This window comes from Kwoniella mangroviensis, chromosome 3 (assembly GCF_000507465.2).
Source record: "Kwoniella mangroviensis CBS 8507 chromosome 3, whole genome shotgun sequence".
In the NCBI taxonomy this organism is placed as follows: domain Eukaryota; kingdom Fungi; phylum Basidiomycota; class Tremellomycetes; order Tremellales; family Cryptococcaceae; genus Kwoniella; species Kwoniella mangrovensis.
In genome coordinates this window covers 148,847-166,988 of record NC_088829.1, presented here as the reverse complement: position 1 = coordinate 166,988, position 18,142 = coordinate 148,847, and the positions used below count along the sequence as shown (strand labels likewise).

General features: G+C 44.7%; 6 protein-coding genes across 6 annotated transcripts; 4 read left to right on the top strand and 2 right to left on the bottom strand.

Moving 5' to 3' along the window:
- Window positions 1–111: 111 nt before the first annotated feature.
- I203_107884 (uncharacterized protein) lies at window positions 112–913 on the top strand (the record flags this gene model as incomplete). The annotated part of the gene is made up of 2 exons (XM_019151424.1): window positions 112–402; window positions 494–913. 2 exons carry the CDS (start codon window positions 112–114, stop codon window positions 911–913), a joined length of 711 nt encoding a protein of 236 aa, XP_018999319.1.
- Window positions 914–1,123: 210 nt separating this feature from the next.
- On the bottom strand, window positions 1,124–2,873 carry I203_107883 (uncharacterized protein; the record flags this gene model as incomplete). The annotated part of the gene is made up of 8 exons (XM_019151423.1): window positions 1,124–1,180; window positions 1,263–1,336; window positions 1,403–1,621; window positions 1,679–1,778; window positions 1,863–2,000; window positions 2,116–2,335; window positions 2,693–2,718; window positions 2,844–2,873. 8 exons carry the CDS (start codon window positions 2,871–2,873, stop codon window positions 1,124–1,126), a joined length of 864 nt encoding a protein of 287 aa, XP_018999318.1.
- A 395-nt stretch (window positions 2,874–3,268) lies between these two features.
- I203_107882 (uncharacterized protein) lies at window positions 3,269–9,077 on the bottom strand (the record flags this gene model as incomplete). Its single annotated transcript, XM_065518274.1, has 14 exons — window positions 3,269–4,607; window positions 4,674–4,773; window positions 4,847–4,937; window positions 5,023–5,523; window positions 5,587–5,640; window positions 5,711–5,830; window positions 5,913–6,019; window positions 6,159–6,893; window positions 6,976–7,087; window positions 7,164–7,293; window positions 7,364–7,535; window positions 7,631–7,726; window positions 7,794–8,381; window positions 8,441–9,077. 14 exons carry the CDS (start codon window positions 9,075–9,077, stop codon window positions 3,269–3,271), a joined length of 4,782 nt encoding a protein of 1,593 aa, XP_065372639.1.
- Window positions 9,078–9,534: 457 nt separating this feature from the next.
- I203_107881 (uncharacterized protein) lies at window positions 9,535–11,235 on the top strand (the record flags this gene model as incomplete). Its single annotated transcript, XM_019151420.2, has 6 exons — window positions 9,535–9,564; window positions 9,686–9,751; window positions 9,825–9,956; window positions 10,100–10,231; window positions 10,318–10,416; window positions 10,525–11,235. The coding sequence occupies 6 exons, from the start codon at window positions 9,535–9,537 to the stop codon at window positions 11,233–11,235; spliced, it is 1,170 nt and encodes a 389-aa protein (XP_018999315.2).
- Window positions 11,236–12,009: 774 nt separating this feature from the next.
- Window positions 12,010–13,132, top strand: I203_107880 (uncharacterized protein; the record flags this gene model as incomplete). Its single annotated transcript, XM_019151419.1, has 5 exons — window positions 12,010–12,198; window positions 12,349–12,458; window positions 12,527–12,575; window positions 12,641–12,713; window positions 12,801–13,132. The coding sequence occupies 5 exons, from the start codon at window positions 12,010–12,012 to the stop codon at window positions 13,130–13,132; spliced, it is 753 nt and encodes a 250-aa protein (XP_018999314.1).
- Window positions 13,133–15,150: 2,018 nt separating this feature from the next.
- Window positions 15,151–17,796, top strand: I203_107879 (uncharacterized protein; the record flags this gene model as incomplete). The annotated part of the gene is made up of 8 exons (XM_019151418.1): window positions 15,151–15,428; window positions 15,509–15,704; window positions 15,772–16,142; window positions 16,221–16,521; window positions 16,583–16,701; window positions 16,765–17,066; window positions 17,160–17,336; window positions 17,411–17,796. The coding sequence occupies 8 exons, from the start codon at window positions 15,151–15,153 to the stop codon at window positions 17,794–17,796; spliced, it is 2,130 nt and encodes a 709-aa protein (XP_018999313.1).
- Window positions 17,797–18,142: the final 346 nt, after the last annotated feature.

Here is an 18,142-nt window from a genome sequence, read left to right as displayed (position 1 = left end):
ATATATATATATATGTATATATAGCCTTGAGTGTCTATATCCTGACTCACTGTTTCAACTTATATCCATTTGATATATACTTTCATCTTAGTTGATATCTGTCTTTCCAAGATGCCGGACACTGACCCAAGCCGACCAAACCCAACTACCCTAGACCAAGGCGTATCGACTATTCCCATTCAACCTGAATCTATAGAGGCGGAAAAGTTCGCATACTATACTGAACATTCAAGTGATCAATCTCAATGGGACCAAGAATCCATCGATCAAGAAATCCTTCAAAGGGCCAGGAGGAACTTGAAAATACCAACTTGGCCTCTCCCAAGTAAATCAGAAACATCTATGGTCTTTTGTGAGATCACACTGAGTAAACAAACTTCGTGTATCGAAGATGTGAATGGTGTAAATGGACCTACTAGGAATTTTGATATTTCAAGATATTTCATATGGGACCAAAAACCTATATTGCATACTAATCAATGTAAACGGCCAGGATGTAGAGGATGGAAAGGGACTGAACCTGAATAACCCAATCAAAGGTCAAGACGGTACAGTCATTTATGATCCAGGTGAATATACGAGGGGGTCCCCGATGAGGATCTGTAATAAAGATGGTCAATCATCAGATTGGAAGATAACTTTTGATCAACTGAGATCAGATCATCCAGAGGTATATAAAGATATACTGAGAAGATGGGATGATAAGTCAACTACCAGAGTTGATGGTCGCGTTCATGTATTGAGACCATTCAAAGATGATTTCCATACTCGTACACATGGATGGTCCATCCAGATTAAAGAAGATCCGTATAAGACCGTCTGGGATACGAGCGAAGACTTGGAATTCCCTCGTATGTCCACCGAAACTGCTAGATGGTTGGCGGGATCCGGTGCCGCACTCAGCGATGGATAAGCTGGAGAAGTTTGGGCGGTACATGATGAGTTTCCCGATATTTAACCGGATAATTAATCAGCTTGGCACCGTTCAGTCAGTAGGCGTCACGTTGATTAGTATTTTAGGGTGGTGATTTCTTCTTTCATCTATGTACATATGCTTCTATAAACAATCGCTGTCGCTACTTGAGATGATCGACGAGTCTTCTTTATGAATTTTGATGTGATCCTAAAGGGTGGAAGCGAGTCCAGCTGGAGCAGGAGCTTGTTGTTCTCCTTCGGGGGTCTGTGGATATCCAAAGTCAGTCAATCAAGCCTCGTTGCGTTTGCTAGATAGACCAGAGATTAATGTGGGATATAAGACCTACAACATAACAAGCGTGAAGACCACCATCTACCAAGAAGTCAGTACCATTGATGTACGATGAATCGTCGGATGCCACTACAGGATCACCACGTAATCAGTTGTATGGTCATGACACGTATCTGAGAGGAGTATACCACTCACAGAATACTACAGCCTTAGCTTGTTCCACCGCTTCACCGAATCTACCCATGGGGTTATGAATCATACGTCTGTTCAACTTCTCAGGTGTGTTGAGGAAGTCCATGAGGAGGGGAGTTCGGATAGGACCAGGACAGAGTGAGTTGATTCGAATACCTTCTCGAGCATGGACCATGGCAAGTTCACGGGTCATAGCGAGAACGGCTCCTTTAGAGGCGGTATCTGTGAATCATCTATTAGTTTTGCTCTTACTCACAACACAATCGTGATATCACTCACAGGCAATTTGAGGTGTAGCTGCACCTAATTTGGCCACGAAAGAAGCTACGTTGATGATTGATCCCCCTACGCCGAGTCCTTTCTCAGGTTCCGCTTTGTTCTGTATGATGTGACGGAGTCGTATCAGCTCCCTTCCGTACTCAAGTATATGTGGTATGAGTATTCGAAGGCATGGTTTACTCACGTTCCTCATGGCCAAGATAGCATATTTACAACCATACCAAACTCCTTTCACGTTGATATTATGTGTGAGATCCCAGATCTTCTCCTCCGTGTTGAGCGCATTGTCATCCTGAGGATGCATGATACCTGCGTTGTTGAACTACAAGTCATGAAGCCTGTGATCAGCTATCGTTCTCCACTCCTGGTTTTGATGTTGAAAGAACGAGGAGAACGAATATGACTGAATATCATATGGCATAAAGCATATGACTCACAACAACATCCAACCTTCCAAATTCCTGTACAGCCTTATCCACCTGAGCTTTCATATCCTCCTCTTTACTAACATCGCACTTGACAGCTACAGCCTTCGCAGACGGGAATTTCTTGTTGATCTTGTCGGCGGCGGCTTGGACAGCTTGGAGGTTGATATCTGAGATGACGAGCCTGGCTCCCTCCGAGGCGAATTGGGCGGCTGTCTCGAGACCTATACCGCTGTGAGGGGGAAGGCGTCAGGAAGGGGAATGACAGGACAGAGAAAGGATCATGGGAGAAGGAGGAAGAAAGCGAAATGCGATGAAGAATGCAAAAGAAGGAAGATATGAGATGATTGGCAGGGTATAGAAGATAGAGGAGATGGGGGGGAGACAAAGGAGGTAAGAAACAAGGGAGAGAGAGGGAAGAAGGAAGATGAGCAAGAGTAATCAGATACAGATAAGAGAAGAAGTGATATGCGGATCGGCGAGAAGGGGGAAGAAAGTCAGAGAAGTATATAAGATTAAAATAGTATGTGAAGGTGAATGGAATCCAAGAACATCTAAAGGAGTTAGTATAGACCGAAAGTGTACTTACGATCCAGCTCCAGTGATGATACAAACCTATCTCATGAATCAACAATCAAATCAGCATCGTCTCACATCCATCATCCAACATCCTTCCTTATCTCCCTGTCGACATTCAAACTATAGCAAATAGCAAGATATGATATCGTACTCGTACTGACCTTGTTCTCGAGCCTGAGTCTGGCAGCCATCTTGCTTTTGGTTCTGATTCTTTTGTACGTGAAGCTTCCAGTGAATGATTATATGAGTATGAATGGAATGTCGAAGAAGGAGATTAGAGCTTGGTTGAAAGCGAGATTAAGTCAGAGCTTGAGCTAGAGCGTGTTTAACGTTCCATAAGTCATGACTCGCTCGTGGATAGCTCGGTTAATGGTTCCGCGCGTATTTAAGCGACAGCCTACCATCTCTCCTTATCAGCCACATACAATTGACAGTAACGTACATACATCCCTTATCAAACACTCGGAAGAGAGGACAAATGCATGATGACTATGACGTTACACAAGATGAATCATACAACCCGTGATCCCGCTCGACATTCCTACAAGACATACCTCAAGACGCTACAATCAAAGTTACAGATACGCTACTCCAACGTAAACCCCGCTTGTTCGCCACCTTCATCATCAATATCCAGGTCCATATCAATCTCACCTACCAACCTCAAATTAGCTGCCAGTTCTTCTCTATCTCTTTCACTTTCTTCAATTTCCATATTATCCATATTCACAGATTGTTCTCCTCTGTGTTCAATTTGTTCCACTTCTTCCACTTCTTCCTCTTCTTCTTCCGGTGCTTGTGGTTCATGATTGAAGAAATCATCAGCATCCACATCAACATTACCATCTTCTTGTCTTTCTTCAATTCGCTGCCTCTGTTCTTCAGCTTGTGCTCGTTCTTGATCCCTAAACACATCATTCAAAGACCTAAGTGAATTGCGTATCTCCATGTCCATATTCATATCCACGTCCATGTCCACTTCCATTTCCATTGGATGACCAGGAACCAGAGTTTCATCCAAAACCATCCGACCATCGTCGGGTACTTGAATTTCTTCAGCAACAGCCGGCGCGGTAGGAACCGGATTAGGGTTCGGATTAGGATTCGGATTCGGATTTGGCCAAATATCACCCATGCCCATCCCCATACCCTCAACGCCCTCCGAACCTAAACCCAAACCCTCACCAAACATCTCTCTCTGAGCCATCTCCAGTACATCATCCAATCTTTTCGCACCCAATTTGATCAACGTACTAGTCTTCAAAGCTCTAGGTGGGTTTTTCAATCTTCTTTCCACTTTTAACCTTTCTTGTTCCTTTTGTTTATCTAATAGCGCTTGTTGTCGAGCCGAAAGGGTAGGTTTCACATCTTCACTCTCACCCTCATCTTTATTTTCCTTCTTCATCGAAAGGGGTTTCGTGGCATTACCAGTACCACTAGTGGATTTGGTGATGCTCACCACGCCTTTCTTCCCCGACCATAATGTATTTGAACCCAGGAAGGTTTCAGAAGAAGAAGGTGGTTCTTTCTTTATGGTAATTTCGAACAATTCCTTTGCTAATTTTTCTTGATCTTGTGCTTTGGTCTTTTTCTCTTTATCATCTCGTTTTTCCTGATTATTATTCTCGTCTCCTGTTTGAATCGCAGAATCATCTTCATCCATAACCCTAGCGATAGTAGGTGATCCACCTCTGGATAAACTAGGCGATCGACTATCCAAATGAGGTTCGTCCCTTACACTCGAGACGTTCCAAGCTGATGATAACGGACTACCGATTCTTGTCATATGTCCACCATCCCAAGATTCATGTCGACCCTTTCTCAAAGATGCCAAATGCGCTTCTCTCGCTTTTTGAGCCAAGGCAGCTTCCTCGTTTTCACGTTGACGTCGTTTACGAGTTTCGATGCATGACAACCATGCGTACCTGTGTAGAAATTCAAATTATCAGAAATACCCGACAGATATGTCTGGGATTGAAGCGATGACTCACCACAAGACATTATACAACTGCAGAACATCCTCTTTCCAAGCTTTCGCGAAATTCTCTTTCCGGAAATCTTGAGTGAGCTGTTGACACCTTTTGACATTATCTGACATACATATACAAGGTATACACGTCAGTCTCCTGAGCGTTACTTTGAATCAGGCAGTAGAATTACTCACGAGGACTGACGAAATCCAATGCAATCTTAATACAATCCGCCAAATTGCAAACTTGGTGAGCGCATCCGGCAGGTATGAACACGGCTTGGCCCTATGATTCGGTCAAAAGCCCCATCAGCTTGTGCCTCCAATCTTTTTGTGTTCACCTGAGCATCGGACATGCAATGTACACTCACAGGATACTGATAGATCCTCCAACCCCTTACACCCCTGGTTTCATACAACTCTTTTCTCAGATTCGAATTGAGATAAAACAACTGTGAATGAATTGGATCCGTGAAGATATGGGTATTCCCGAATTTCTCGGTTAAGAAATCTCTGATGAGATCCGCATCTTCAGCTCGGAATAGATCCCATACAGCACATCCAGGTTGAGGGGCGATATCCGCTTCTGGTTCTGGCGCTGCTTCTTTTTCCGAGCTTCCATGTCCATTTGCATTTTCATCCTGTTGGATAGGCTGCGGAGCGGGGTCGTCCTTGTCCTTTTCCTGATCCTCGCTCGGTTCCTTACCTTCAACAGCTTCTTTGATTTGATCGTCTAAACTCGGACTTGTCTTCGATTCAGCTTTAGATTTAGGCTTCGACCTCGGACTAGCATAAAGTAACAAGTTCACGGCATCCGCTACATCCATGTGCAATCGAGTTGAACCGAATCCACCAGTAGTTTCTTTCGCTTCCTGTGTAAGACGTAATAGACATATCAGCTGATGCAGAGCAACAGATTTAATCTCTCAGCTTACAAAGGCATTATACATTTTAGGTCCTATATCAGGTCTTGTCGGTCCAGGAGGGAACTAATGAAGTACCAACAGGATTAACACTTTCCACAAAGTTTAGTGATTACCATGAGTAGTCATCACTCACATGGGAATACAGGTTGAGGACACCCTCACGTCTCGTATAATCAGGAACAGGCAGCGCGTCACAGAAGTCGTTGTATAATTCCGGATGAGTATTCTTGAAATCGTCCGTAGCGGGCCAATCCTATGTAAAAGAACAAATCACTCATTGAGACTGCTCATCACGGTACTTGTAACAGATATTCTCTATCGAAGGATCGACTTACCTTTAATTTTAGTATATCCTTATTTCGTCCTTCGGAATCCTGAAATTTTTCGAAGAATTTCCCTACGGTCGTGGGTCTAGGTGCGTTCGTCTGACAATTTACGACATCTATCAAAAGAGTAACATCAGAACAATCAGTTTCTCAAACTCCTTGCTACAACACATGAATACCAAGGCAGGGAACATGAAGAAATATGGACGGGAACGGGACGGGGCAAGATGGTATGTGAGTCAGATCTGAACTCACAGCATGCTTCATCACCGAACCTCTCAATGAAATCATCCGGACCCCAACCCAAATTCAATTTCCTATCAACTCCATCGACGACAATCGGTTCCCCCTTCGACCAAATCTTATCAAATACGTCATTCGTCAAATCTTGATCTTTCAGAAAGATGAATTCTCTCGATTGGTCTAGCAGTTCCGCAGGATCAGGTATAGGTTCAGCAGTGGGATTGGTAATCTTGGTAGATTCGAATATATCTTTCATTTCTTCTAATCCATCACCATCCGATAAACCAATCTCCAGATCGATCTCATCATTGGGAAGAGGTAACGGTTCATCGTCATTTTCAACCTCGTTCCCTTTTCCTTCTTCCTGTATCGAGGTCAAGATCCGTTTCACATCCTGATCATCCTTCTTCAAACCCATCAACCCCAATTTACCATCCAAACTTTCTTTCCCATCATCCAAAACGAATGACGACAATTTTAACCAATGATCTTTCAATTCTTCTTCACTGAATCGAGATACGGCTTGTAATTTCGATCTGTAGTGCATAGCGGGCCTTCGAGACTGTTGTTTTTCCCCTACATGTTGACATCTCAATAATCTCGGTCGGGCAGCATCGGGCATAGGCCAAGGCGAATCCATGATGGTTTCGAGAGAATCAGGGAAATACCGCTCGCATTGCAGACAATAATCACGTCCGCATGTCTTACAGAAGAACCATCCGCCAAATATTGTTGATGAGCAAAAGTCTATGTAAAAACCAAGACATCAGCATCACGTTTATCCTTTACGCACACAGGCGCTAATATTGGGAGTAAGCGAAAGCCTTACCGCAAACAGATCGATGTTTAGCAGCGTCCATTCCCCTCTTGATGGATTTCTGACCAAATACATGCCTCGCTTCGGCCGTTATCAGAGGTAACAACATGGGAGCGACGGTTGTCTATATCGTCACATGAGCAGCAATGATGAGCTATATGTCTCATAACGATCAACTTAAAAGACGATACATAGCTCACCTCCGTCTTGACTATTGTTTCCTCTTCGAGATCCCTATTGAACTCTGTCGGTAAAGGTGTCATATCCTCTTTCCATTCTGTAGACTCAAAATATCCCGGTCCGGTGATATCAGTAGTTTCAGGATCGATACTGAAGTAGATCAGAATCGGATGCTATCAGCTTTGAAAAAAGCACGTGCCCTGGGATACCTGACACTCACGGGAAAGTCCTAAAATCTCTGAACCTACAACTATCACCACCCAATTTCGCTATACACTGAGTACATTTACCCCATTTCCCATATCTCGGTCTTTGACATGAAGCCAATTGAACTTCTTTGGTCCTTCCTTTTAGTAGTTTCTTTATCATCGCATCTGACATTCCTTTGGCACCTGTGATGTCCAGTTTCAACATTCGGAGATCAGCTAAAACTCATCGAGAAATTCGACAGAGCTCAAGACGAGGACGAAAAAGAAGTCAAACTCACGGGGACCAATCTTTTCGGTAACTTTGTCAGGAGCTTTCGGAGTTGACTTCTTGGGTTCTCCTGAACGCTTTTTCGTCCCAGATCCAGACCCATTTGCTATTCAGAGATCGTACTGTGAGCTTCGATTTATAATGATAGTGATAAAGCAGATAAGCTGACTCACCTTTGATCAACCTTCCATTCACCTTCACCCTCTTATTTCGTCTTCCCTCTTCATCCGTATTGACCTCCTCCTGCCCCTCTTTATCACGATCAATCACCATCGAATCTCGGACTTCATCAGGATCTTCAATACTATTCAAATCGTCCTCTCGTTCTTTTTCATCATCATCATCATCATCATCGATCACAATCATCTCCTCTTCCCTCCCTTTTCCTTTTCCTGTGCCTTTCGTCTTAGCTCTAGGTTTTTCGGGTAATTTCCTTTTTACAGAAATTTTGTTCTTTGACGTAGCTGTGATGGGGAACCGAGTGGGTACAGGTGTACTTGATACAGATGCAGAAGCTCGTTTACGAGCAGCAGCGGAAGATGAAGATTCCGCATGAGGTATCGAATCAGAGTTATCTCCTGCTTCCGCTTCGGACAGATTGGTCGGATTGGGTATTTCCTTTGTTCTCGATCTTGATCTGGAGGTTGGTAGTGGATGTTCGGATGGTAGAGGAGCAGAAGTACTAGGAGCACTAGGGGAAAGGTTTAGATCGGCTGGGAGTTCTGGGATGTCGTTAATCGGTGTGAGGGGTGATGATTGTCCTAACAGTTCGAGTCAGCTTAGATCGATTGACCGGATAGTGAAGAGAAGAAATACTCACTAGAAGTCCTCTCGACGTCCTTTGTCGTTATCACTGTATCATCTCCTCCGCTATCTTTTATCTGCTCTTGCTGCTCCTGCGGCTCTTGAGGTCTATCCGCTGCTTCATCTTTATCTTCCTCCACCCCATCTTTGAGGGTTTGCTCGTTATCTCTGATTTCAATCTGTTCCACCTCTTCCTCTTCTTCTTCGTCGGCCGCTCCAAAATGCTGTAACGAAGTGATGTATTCCATCATCTTACCTTCATCTTCCTCTTCCCTTTGTCCATTGTCATTCTCATTCTGTTCCTGTTCAACTTCCCCATGATCTTCAATAGAGTTCAGATCATCTTCCTCTGGTACTTCCGTTACACCAAATGGGTTCGATGTACTTGGATCGTCTGCGGTAGGTTCAGGTAAAGTGGGAGCGGGTGCGTTGGGGTCGAATTCGGTAGGTAAAGGTGCCAAATCCATATCCGCATCTGTACTGGTTTCGGTATTTGTTACCTCTGGACCTTGACCTTTCTCTTTCCCATCCTTGGTTGTCTCTGAATCGGGTATAACCTCGGAAGGAATGGTCGAAGTGGCATTGTCATTGTTTGTTCCGACTGGGACGGTACCACCAGTAGCTTCAGCTAGGGTATGCGGCTCCTCAGACATGACGATTCATTTGTCCTGGATAGTATCTGAGGCTATCCAGAGTAGTCCAAGAGAGATTTGAGTGATGTGAGATCTAGATAAAAGTATTCATGTGGGATATCAATGAGGGTGAGATGGGAGTGTCCTCCTTGTTGTTGTTGATCATGCATCCCGAAGGTGGACATGTCAAAATGAGAAATCGTGAACTGAGTCAGCCTGATAACTGAATGGTGGCACTGAGGGATCTGGGCAGCAGTCAGCCTGATATCCTTCTAGCGTCACTTTCCTCCACCATCCCCCTTCCCCTTCTTCCTCCGAATCTCATCTCGATTTATCTCTTCATTACCTATCAAACACTGGACAATCAATACCACAAGCAGAAAGAAAAGATATCCAAGATGGATGCTGGTGAGTCAGCTAACGTTTGAGTCTAGCACACTCACTATAGCTGATGCGGTGTGACTTACGTGAATTAGGTATGAGAGGTACGAACGCTGCTCAGGATTCTGTAAGTTTGCGCTCATTCTTACACAGTCTATTCCCATATAACCCACTCAGTCGCTTGGCTTATTGACACACCATTGATCATGGCACGAGTATCATAGCTGATATGATGTATATTGATAAAGCGATTCAAAGATAAAGAAGCAGCTTCTATCAAATCGACGAAATTCCCTAAACATTTCTCTGAAAAGGTCAGCTCATTCTGCTGTTCCTGTTTACAGTCCCGAATCAAGCTGATGCATCCCGTTTGGGCTCGACATATAGGTAGACCTCCGTAAAGTCAACTTATCAGTGATAAAACCATGGATAGCCACCAAGGTGACCGAATTGATCAAGATCGAAGATGACGTTGTGGTGGAATATGTTTTTGGGATGTTGGAAGATAAAGATAAACCTGTAAGTTCGATTTGCGATCTATCCAATCAAATCTTAACACGATAAATCACAATTTATCATATGGTCCTGTCTTTCATTCATATTCATATGTCCATATAGCGACCTTATCCAGGACGATAGGCTAACTTAATCGCTTGCTATAGATACCAGATCCGAAGAAAATGCAGATATCCTTAGTAGGATTTATGGACAAACACGGTGCAGCTGCGTTTATGGATTCTCTATGGAGCTTGTTATTATCTGCTCAGAATACCATCGGTGGTGTACCTGCTGAGGTGAGTACTCTTACCCTGAGAGATAAGAAAGAGATATTGATTTTGGTCTAAGCTGATGTTGATCTTTTATACGTTTTGTGGTTTAGTTTATCGAAGCGAAAAAGAAGGAATTGCAAGCGAAGCAGAATCTAGAGAGGATAGCAGCTGGTAGATCCGCAGCTGAAGATTCCTTTGATCGAAGGAGGGTGAGCTGAATATCACATCATCCCGTCATTTTGCATACCACATCATCCGATCCATCAAATCTAATCTACCAGTAGCTGACATACTCTTTTTGGCTTCCACAATCATAGGGCGACAACTCACTTCCATCTCGTCCTGGTCCTCCACCACCTCGAAGATCTCGTTCTCCACCGCCAGCGAGAGGAGGCGATCGAGGTGACATATATAGACCGAGGGATAGAGGGGACGACTACAGACCAAGAAGGGATTTCGGTCGAGATAGGGATAATGGGTATGCTCAGCGAAGAGAAAGGAGTCCAGCAAGAGGTGGTGGTGGTGGAGGATATAGGAGAAGATCTCCATCACCTTCTACAAGACGACGATCACCTTCACCTCGAAGGCGAGATTCTCCTCCACCTAGAAGACGTAGATCCCCTTCTCCATCTACGAGACGAAGATCGCCTACTCCACCTCCAAGAAGAAGAGAAAGAGAACGATCAAGAAGTAGAACTCCTCCATTGAAGAGGCGAAATGAAGATACTCCACCTCACAAGGAGAGGGGTAGACCAAGATCCAGGACTCCAACACCTTCTGATCCTGGTTCAAGATCAAGGTCTAGATCTAGATCGCCTACTGTTACGCCGCCACGGAGGAGGAATAGAGATTCGTCTCCTCCACCAAAAAGACGGAGATCACCTAGTGATAGCAGAAGCAGGAGTAGGAGTCCACGAAGAGAAAGAGGAGGAGAAGAGGTGCATAAGAAAGGAAGAGGGAGGTTTACCGTTGAGGATGAAAAGGCTGAAAAGGAGAAGGAGAAGAAGGGGAAGAGGAGATGGGATTGATCCTCGATTTAGCATGCAGTGTATGATATCATGTATGACCTGGATCATGATCTGAATACGATTGCCTCGTTAGAATGCTGATCATGATCATGGTTAAAGTGATACCAATACAAATCTCTTGTAATTCTTGTCACCGATCGAACTGGACCTAAACCCGGCACGCGTTGTTTCGCATCGTGCCTGTGAAGTGACTGTGCAGTGACTGTGTTGCTGATGCTGATGTACGGCACCGTCGGCACCTCTCTGCGCGTTTGATTTTTTTCACTTTTCCACCTTTTCACTTTTTCACTCTTGCACTTTTTGCCCTTTTTTGTTTTCCTTCTGATCCTCGCATACCTTGAACGCGTAGCAAGGGAAATGAGCAGAGTTGCATGCATAGGATGTACGTATGGCTATGTACAATATGGTATGCATCCGATTTGCTGCAAAACGATCCATGTGCCTTTGATGATCTGGTAGTTTTGATAATTACGCACAGCTCTTTCTAAGTGGTTCTCAAGTGTTTGCGTTCAGGGGCTTAACGTTGTTTGACAATTCATTTCCATAATCCATGATCCAAGCCTGGTCTGCACCTTTACATAGCTTTCTTTCTTTCTTATATCTCTACTTGTTCTTCTGTATCCGAATAAGTTCGAATATTTATCATCATATATCACTTCACTTCATCGTATCGTTGATTCACCAACTCAAGTCATTCTTTACAGACACATCCTATATACAACACTTATTTCCTCCTTCCAAAAAAAAGAATCAAATCATCGCTCAGCAATCACCATGTTCACCAGAACCATCTCATTACTCACCCTCGCCGCTCTCTCAGCTCAGGCCATCATCACTCCCACTTCACCAGATAGTAACACCGTAGTCAAAGTGGGAGACAAGATCGAGGCTTTGTGGACGGTCGATTCGGTAGATAACTGGAATGATGTTACCATCCAGTTGATGACGGGTGATAACTTACAGGTGAGTATGCTGTCTATGATCCACAATATATCAAATCATTCCCGAGTATGTAGTCTCACAACGGGGACAATTGAAAAAACTTCATTCGACACATTGTTACGCAGTTGCAAAACGACCCGTGCTGACCTTGCTTGCTATCGCTCCGCACAGATGGTCGCCCTCGCAACCGTTGCCGAAGGTATCGACGGTACCACAGTATCATCGTATTCTTTCGATGCTCCTGACGTGTCTCCTTACTCCAAGATCTACTTCTTACAGTTGTAAGTTACGCAAGACCTTACAGTCTCAGTCTCATGAAGTTGATGCTGATCAGTAAAACAACATTTAGCACCAATGGCGGTGTGACGACCAACGCGACTTGGACTACCCGATTCACCGTGAGCCATGACTATAACATTCGACAAACAATGACTCTAGCTAATTTGTCGCATTGTTCATCCAGATCTCCGGTGCTGACGGATCAACCACAGAGCCAGAGAACAGTACCGTCTACTCCGGTACTACCGTACAGTGGGGTGAGTGAATCTCATGTTTGAGAAATCTATTTTCATAACTTTGCATCCACTGAGCTGAGCTAATACATATCCGTTTGACGACCACAGGTACCGGTACCCTCCTCTCATCCGTATCAACCGACGGTTCCTCCACTTCCAACTCGACCTCTACCGGTACTACTTCCAGCTCCAACTCCACTTCTGAATCCAACGTATCAACCGTCTCCGTCTCCGATACCGCTTCAAGCACCTCCGCCTCAGCTTCCGAGTCAACTTTCACTTCTGGAACTGCTTCTGGCTCTGGATCCAAGACTGTCGCCGCTGCTGCTGCCACATCAGCCTCCGCTTCATCTTCCTCGTCTTCTAGCGGGGCCAGCAGAAACCAAGTCGGTCTTGGTGCGATTGTGTTCGCTGGATTGCTTGGTTTAGTGATGTTATAAGAGGCAGACTGCGTAGATCGATGGGCTGGTCGGGTTATTCTCGGATTAGGATCAGGATAGGATGCAGGGGAAGATGGACATTTTCATGACATACAGTATTTAGTACTTTTCCATACCACTCAAATCACATTTCGATTACGGATCATGATGTACTGTAATATTATAGACAACAATACATAAATACATCTCATAATGCAGGGTACAAATACTGGATGTTAACTCATGATGGTTATCGTGGAGCTGATCGGCAGTTTAGTTCTGTTTTGTTTTAGGTTTCCATATCTCAATTACATATCGGACGGAAACCGATCTATTGATGTTATAATTATGAGTATATCTAATGTAGCTGGACTGATGCTTTCAACAATCAAGGAGGGTAGGGGAATCTACACCATGACATCGCACAAACGCCTGGAAGAATGTGTAAAGCAAAAGCATCCTGTCTCAGTGTACAAACAAGATCGATGAGTCGCACGCTTGCTGTGATGCGACACCGGATGAGTACGTACACCAGTAAAAAGCCTTAAAACCTAGGTTGCGTTCCTGCATCACCTTTTCTGTACATGTCTACTTGACAGGGCCGTGAATAGATACGATGATCGATACTTTGGCAGCTCATCACAATCTCCCGCAATCGGGGCAGTACCGTGGATTGAAATTTGTGCTACAAACAGCCTCGCCTCCAGCTCTTTCAGACGAGATCATCGAGCGCCCCCTAGTCTTCTATCGTACGGTTCGACACCCTTGGTCGCCTCTCATCAACCTTGTCAAGCGCCCGTCGTTGCATTTCATCTTCTTGAAAAGCACATACCATGATGAAGAAGGTGTCGAATTCAAAGTGAGAATCCAGCGTTTGTGTGATGGAAGCGAAGTCTGCAATTGATACTCCATCTCTTAGGTGGCGTTGACACGGGAACTACTTTCTATCGCCTGGATCGATGGATACAACGGTATGCGTTACCATACAGGATTATTAGAGTATCTTCGTAGAACTATGCCATTGCAGAACATAAACAGAGATTTCTCTATAACCCTAAATAGACTGGAGGTTATCAGTCGTAATGTAAGCTGTAATCAGTCTCGTGTGACGGGAGTCCATCTGATCTTGGTTCCATGTTACCTACAGTGGTCAATGCGTTTTCGTAAGTACAGTGCAGTATGGCATTCATATACCCGTACTTCTAGACGCGCTGATGCTGGTGCTGTACTCCTCGACGAAAAGGAGAGGTAGATCTCGCGTTGGGCTTTTTAACAGAGTGTGAACAAACATGTTACGTACCCGAAAGTTGGACATGGCCTGGCACGGTAAACATCCTAGATCTCGATGATTCTTCTGTCTTGCAAGATGACTCCACAAAAGACCAGCTCACGCCGGTGTGCCTACATGCTGCGGCCCGTATCATCCGCCTCGAGCAAGCCGGATATCTAGCAGAGTTTGTCAATTTAGCTGAGGCTAGTGGATTCAGATCTCCTGCCAAATACCAGATATACGGTCTTTCTGAGTTTCAACCTCATTTTGAGCCTATGTAGAGAGATGGCTCCAAAGTACGTGAGTCTCTCACACTCAAATATGTCGAAGATAACGTTGATGGACGTCTCAACGATAGGTGACACAGTGTAGCGTTAGCCATTGCGATCCTGCATTTGCAACATGCATCAACATGTCTATCGAGCTGCCCTTCTGTTATCGAAAAGAGAGGAGCTGACCTGCAACATGTATAAACTTCTGATCAAGTTGAGTAGTATAGCATATGAGAGCATTCACACAATTTCCTGGAAGAGCAGATAACGAGAGGGAAGTTCAACTGTATCAGACTTGCTTATCTTGGCGGGACGATCCGATATCGAGTAACTTACTGTGAGATTTATCGCAACAAGTCCCGAAATTGAGTCGGGCAAAGTCATTTTCCCCACATATGCATTTCTTCTCAATCTCAGCGGCAGCTTTCGTAGTCTAATCTAGTGATACATACACTCATGCTGTAAGTACGTCGCCTACCCATACGAAGCTTGGCACCATGCCTCCACAATCGGCCAAGACCTGGAAAACATCATCGCCAAGCGCGACGTCGAACAACCTTCGTCCCGTTCGATCGCGCAAAGATCGTCCATGCGACTATTGTCGAAGACTCAAGCATACTTGTCGGATTCTCGTTAGGGGTCAAGCATGTACGAATTGTGCGAGGACAAAGAGGACATGCACGTTTGAGGATCCACCTCGTAAACGTCATGCTAAGCCGCATATACAGCTGGCTGAGCAACAGTCAGACATAACAGAAAATCAGTATCAGCATGAGTAAGTTCAGCACTATTCAATCATCTGGCTGTGTAACCTTCAGTGAAAGATGTAATGATTTTTTGAAGTCTCGATGGCAGTTCGTCAAGTTCTACCGCATTGATGCCAAATGACGACAGGTCCAATCATGATCCGTTCATACCTGCATTCTCGCAGACAGCCTTCGAGCAACAAACGTCGAATGCTATTTATGGTGATCAAGTCGCACTCCAATCGTCTCAACAGCCATTACACTCATCTCTAGCAGCCATATTCGAAGTGGAAGAAAACAGCTCGGTACGTCCCATTATTTCCCTTGCTCTGTATATGAATGCATGCTTAAACAGTATGATATATTCCCTAGGACGATAACTCGTACTATACATCTCTTGATCTGGAAAACGATGGGAGTGAGGAGCATCATTACCTCGGACCAGGTGCATTGATGCATCTCACTTTGAATGTAGATCAAGACGATTCGACATGGTCTCAATTCCTCAATCCACAAAATACGACAACACCATCTGGTACGGAAACGAGCGATCTCAACAAATTATCTTATAGGCAAATTGCTGATTCCAAGAAACCCGTTTTCTTCCTACGTGAACCCTCGAGGGTATATGGTTTGTCCAATGCCTCCTACGAAGCTGAAAAGGCTTGGAAGACAGCTTGTGAGGTGTTATCTTATAGTCAAGCGGGACAAGGCGAACATATAAGTCATCAGCTTATACATATGTACGTGGTTGTATAATCAACATACTCCATAATCTCGATGAGCCGAGGCTGACTTTAGGGTACTGTTCGGAAACGTAGATTTCTAGAATCGACGTTATCGGCTCTACCGCTGATCAACAAAGTTCGACTTCAAGCTTCCATGTATCAATGGCACGGGGCTCATCCCTTCCCCCATGCGTTACTAGTGGGGATCCTCGCTCATTCTGCAGTGTCCGTACCTGGTCTACGAACCATCTGGAAAGATCTCTGGGCGATTGTGCTTAATTTGCTGGATAACGAGTACCGCCAACCGAGATTACAGACCCTCCAATTGGCGATTATGGATATCTGGGGCAGACCTAATCAGAAACCTGGTGGTAATCATACTGCAATCTGTCGTGTGAGTGGTGTCAATCTCACAGCCTTTGCCATCACGACGCTGACGCTATGACTTTATTAAGGCGATTGGGGCAGCTCAAGTCCTGGGATTGCATAAAGATAGTTCGCAGTGGCGATTACCGAGATGGGAGAGGTCGACTAGGAAGCGAATCTGGTGGTTGATATATGTCGCAGATAAATGGTTAGTAGCATCATACAACTATCACCGCAACTTGAGGCAACTTGGCTGAATCGTTCACTGCAGGAATTCCCTGACTTATGGTCGACCATCAAATGTACCTACCGAAACGACCGTATCACTTCCCTCTTCTTTAGATAACGATGATGGAGGACAATCATCTACTTGCCAAAATCCTATAATCAGTTTCATTCTGATGTGTCGGTTGACCATCATTCTCAATACGCTATTGCCCATTTTGAGCGATACGAGCGGGGAGAGCGACAAGTTTAGTACGCATCGACAAGCTATCATGAAGGCTGCAATGGAGTTGGAGGAGCTCGAGAGACTTCATCCGGTCGAAGGAGATGCGGGATCACCGGGGATGGGTAAGTCATCCAGAGCAAACATGTGATGTTCAACGGATTAACGTAGATCCCTTTTCGCAGCATCGTACAGACTATGTCATTTGTGCCTTTCAGTCAGACTGGCAAGTCTATCCTTGGATGAGGTGCTGGCGGGTTTAGTCTTCTCCATGCCATTCAACTCGCATCCACGGGCTGGTCCGGTTGCTCGCCACATCATAGCGGTTATTGCTAAACTGGTGCTTTTCCTGGAGAGTTTAGATGAAGAAGATTGTAAAGGATTCTGGACACCTTGTACGTCCTCTTCCTATTCCATATTTTCGCCCATTGCATAGTCAAAATGTTGATGGGTTCTCATCCTATCACAGGGTCATCTTCACAACTGACTCATGCCATGTCACTCGCTTTACGTCTTTTTGTTCGTCTCTCGTCATCTGAGTCGGACCCTCCTCAATCTCAACCTCAACCTCAATTTCCTTCATCTTCAAATATCTTCAACTTGATCGATTGGTGCTTGACGGTATTGACCAATACAGAGGCCATATGGGAAGTAGCAAGTGATGCTTTGGGCAAAATCAGAATATTGATGGCTTCGATGCCTGATCTCGAAGGACTATCGGAACTGAGGATGAAGATAGGTCTCGGTCGGTATTCCCTACCAAGTCAGGATGATACAATGTGGTCAGATTGGTTGAGTTTATTGGGTATGGAATGGCTCAATAATGATGGGCTCAATACCACTCTAGCAGCGTAAGCACGATCTTTATATAGGTGTCTGTAGTATGCATCGTCGTTGTTGTATAAATAGCAATACAGTATGATCATCGAGATTAGATTATGGTAGAACCAGAGGTACAGTACAATAGAGAAGCTGTCGTCGTGCTCTCTCAGTCAAAAATCAATCATCTCTTTCGGGGTTACCAGATTGCCATTTCTTCGGTTGACCATCTCGCTATCAGCACTAATACTGTGCCATCGTGCATACAGTGCGAGTACTCGTAGTACTCAAGTAGTAGCTTAGATCCTTTTCGCCCGCCCAAAGCCGGACTCGGTAAACCCTAATGTTAGCTTGCGCGAGCGGTCATCTGTCGGGCAACTGG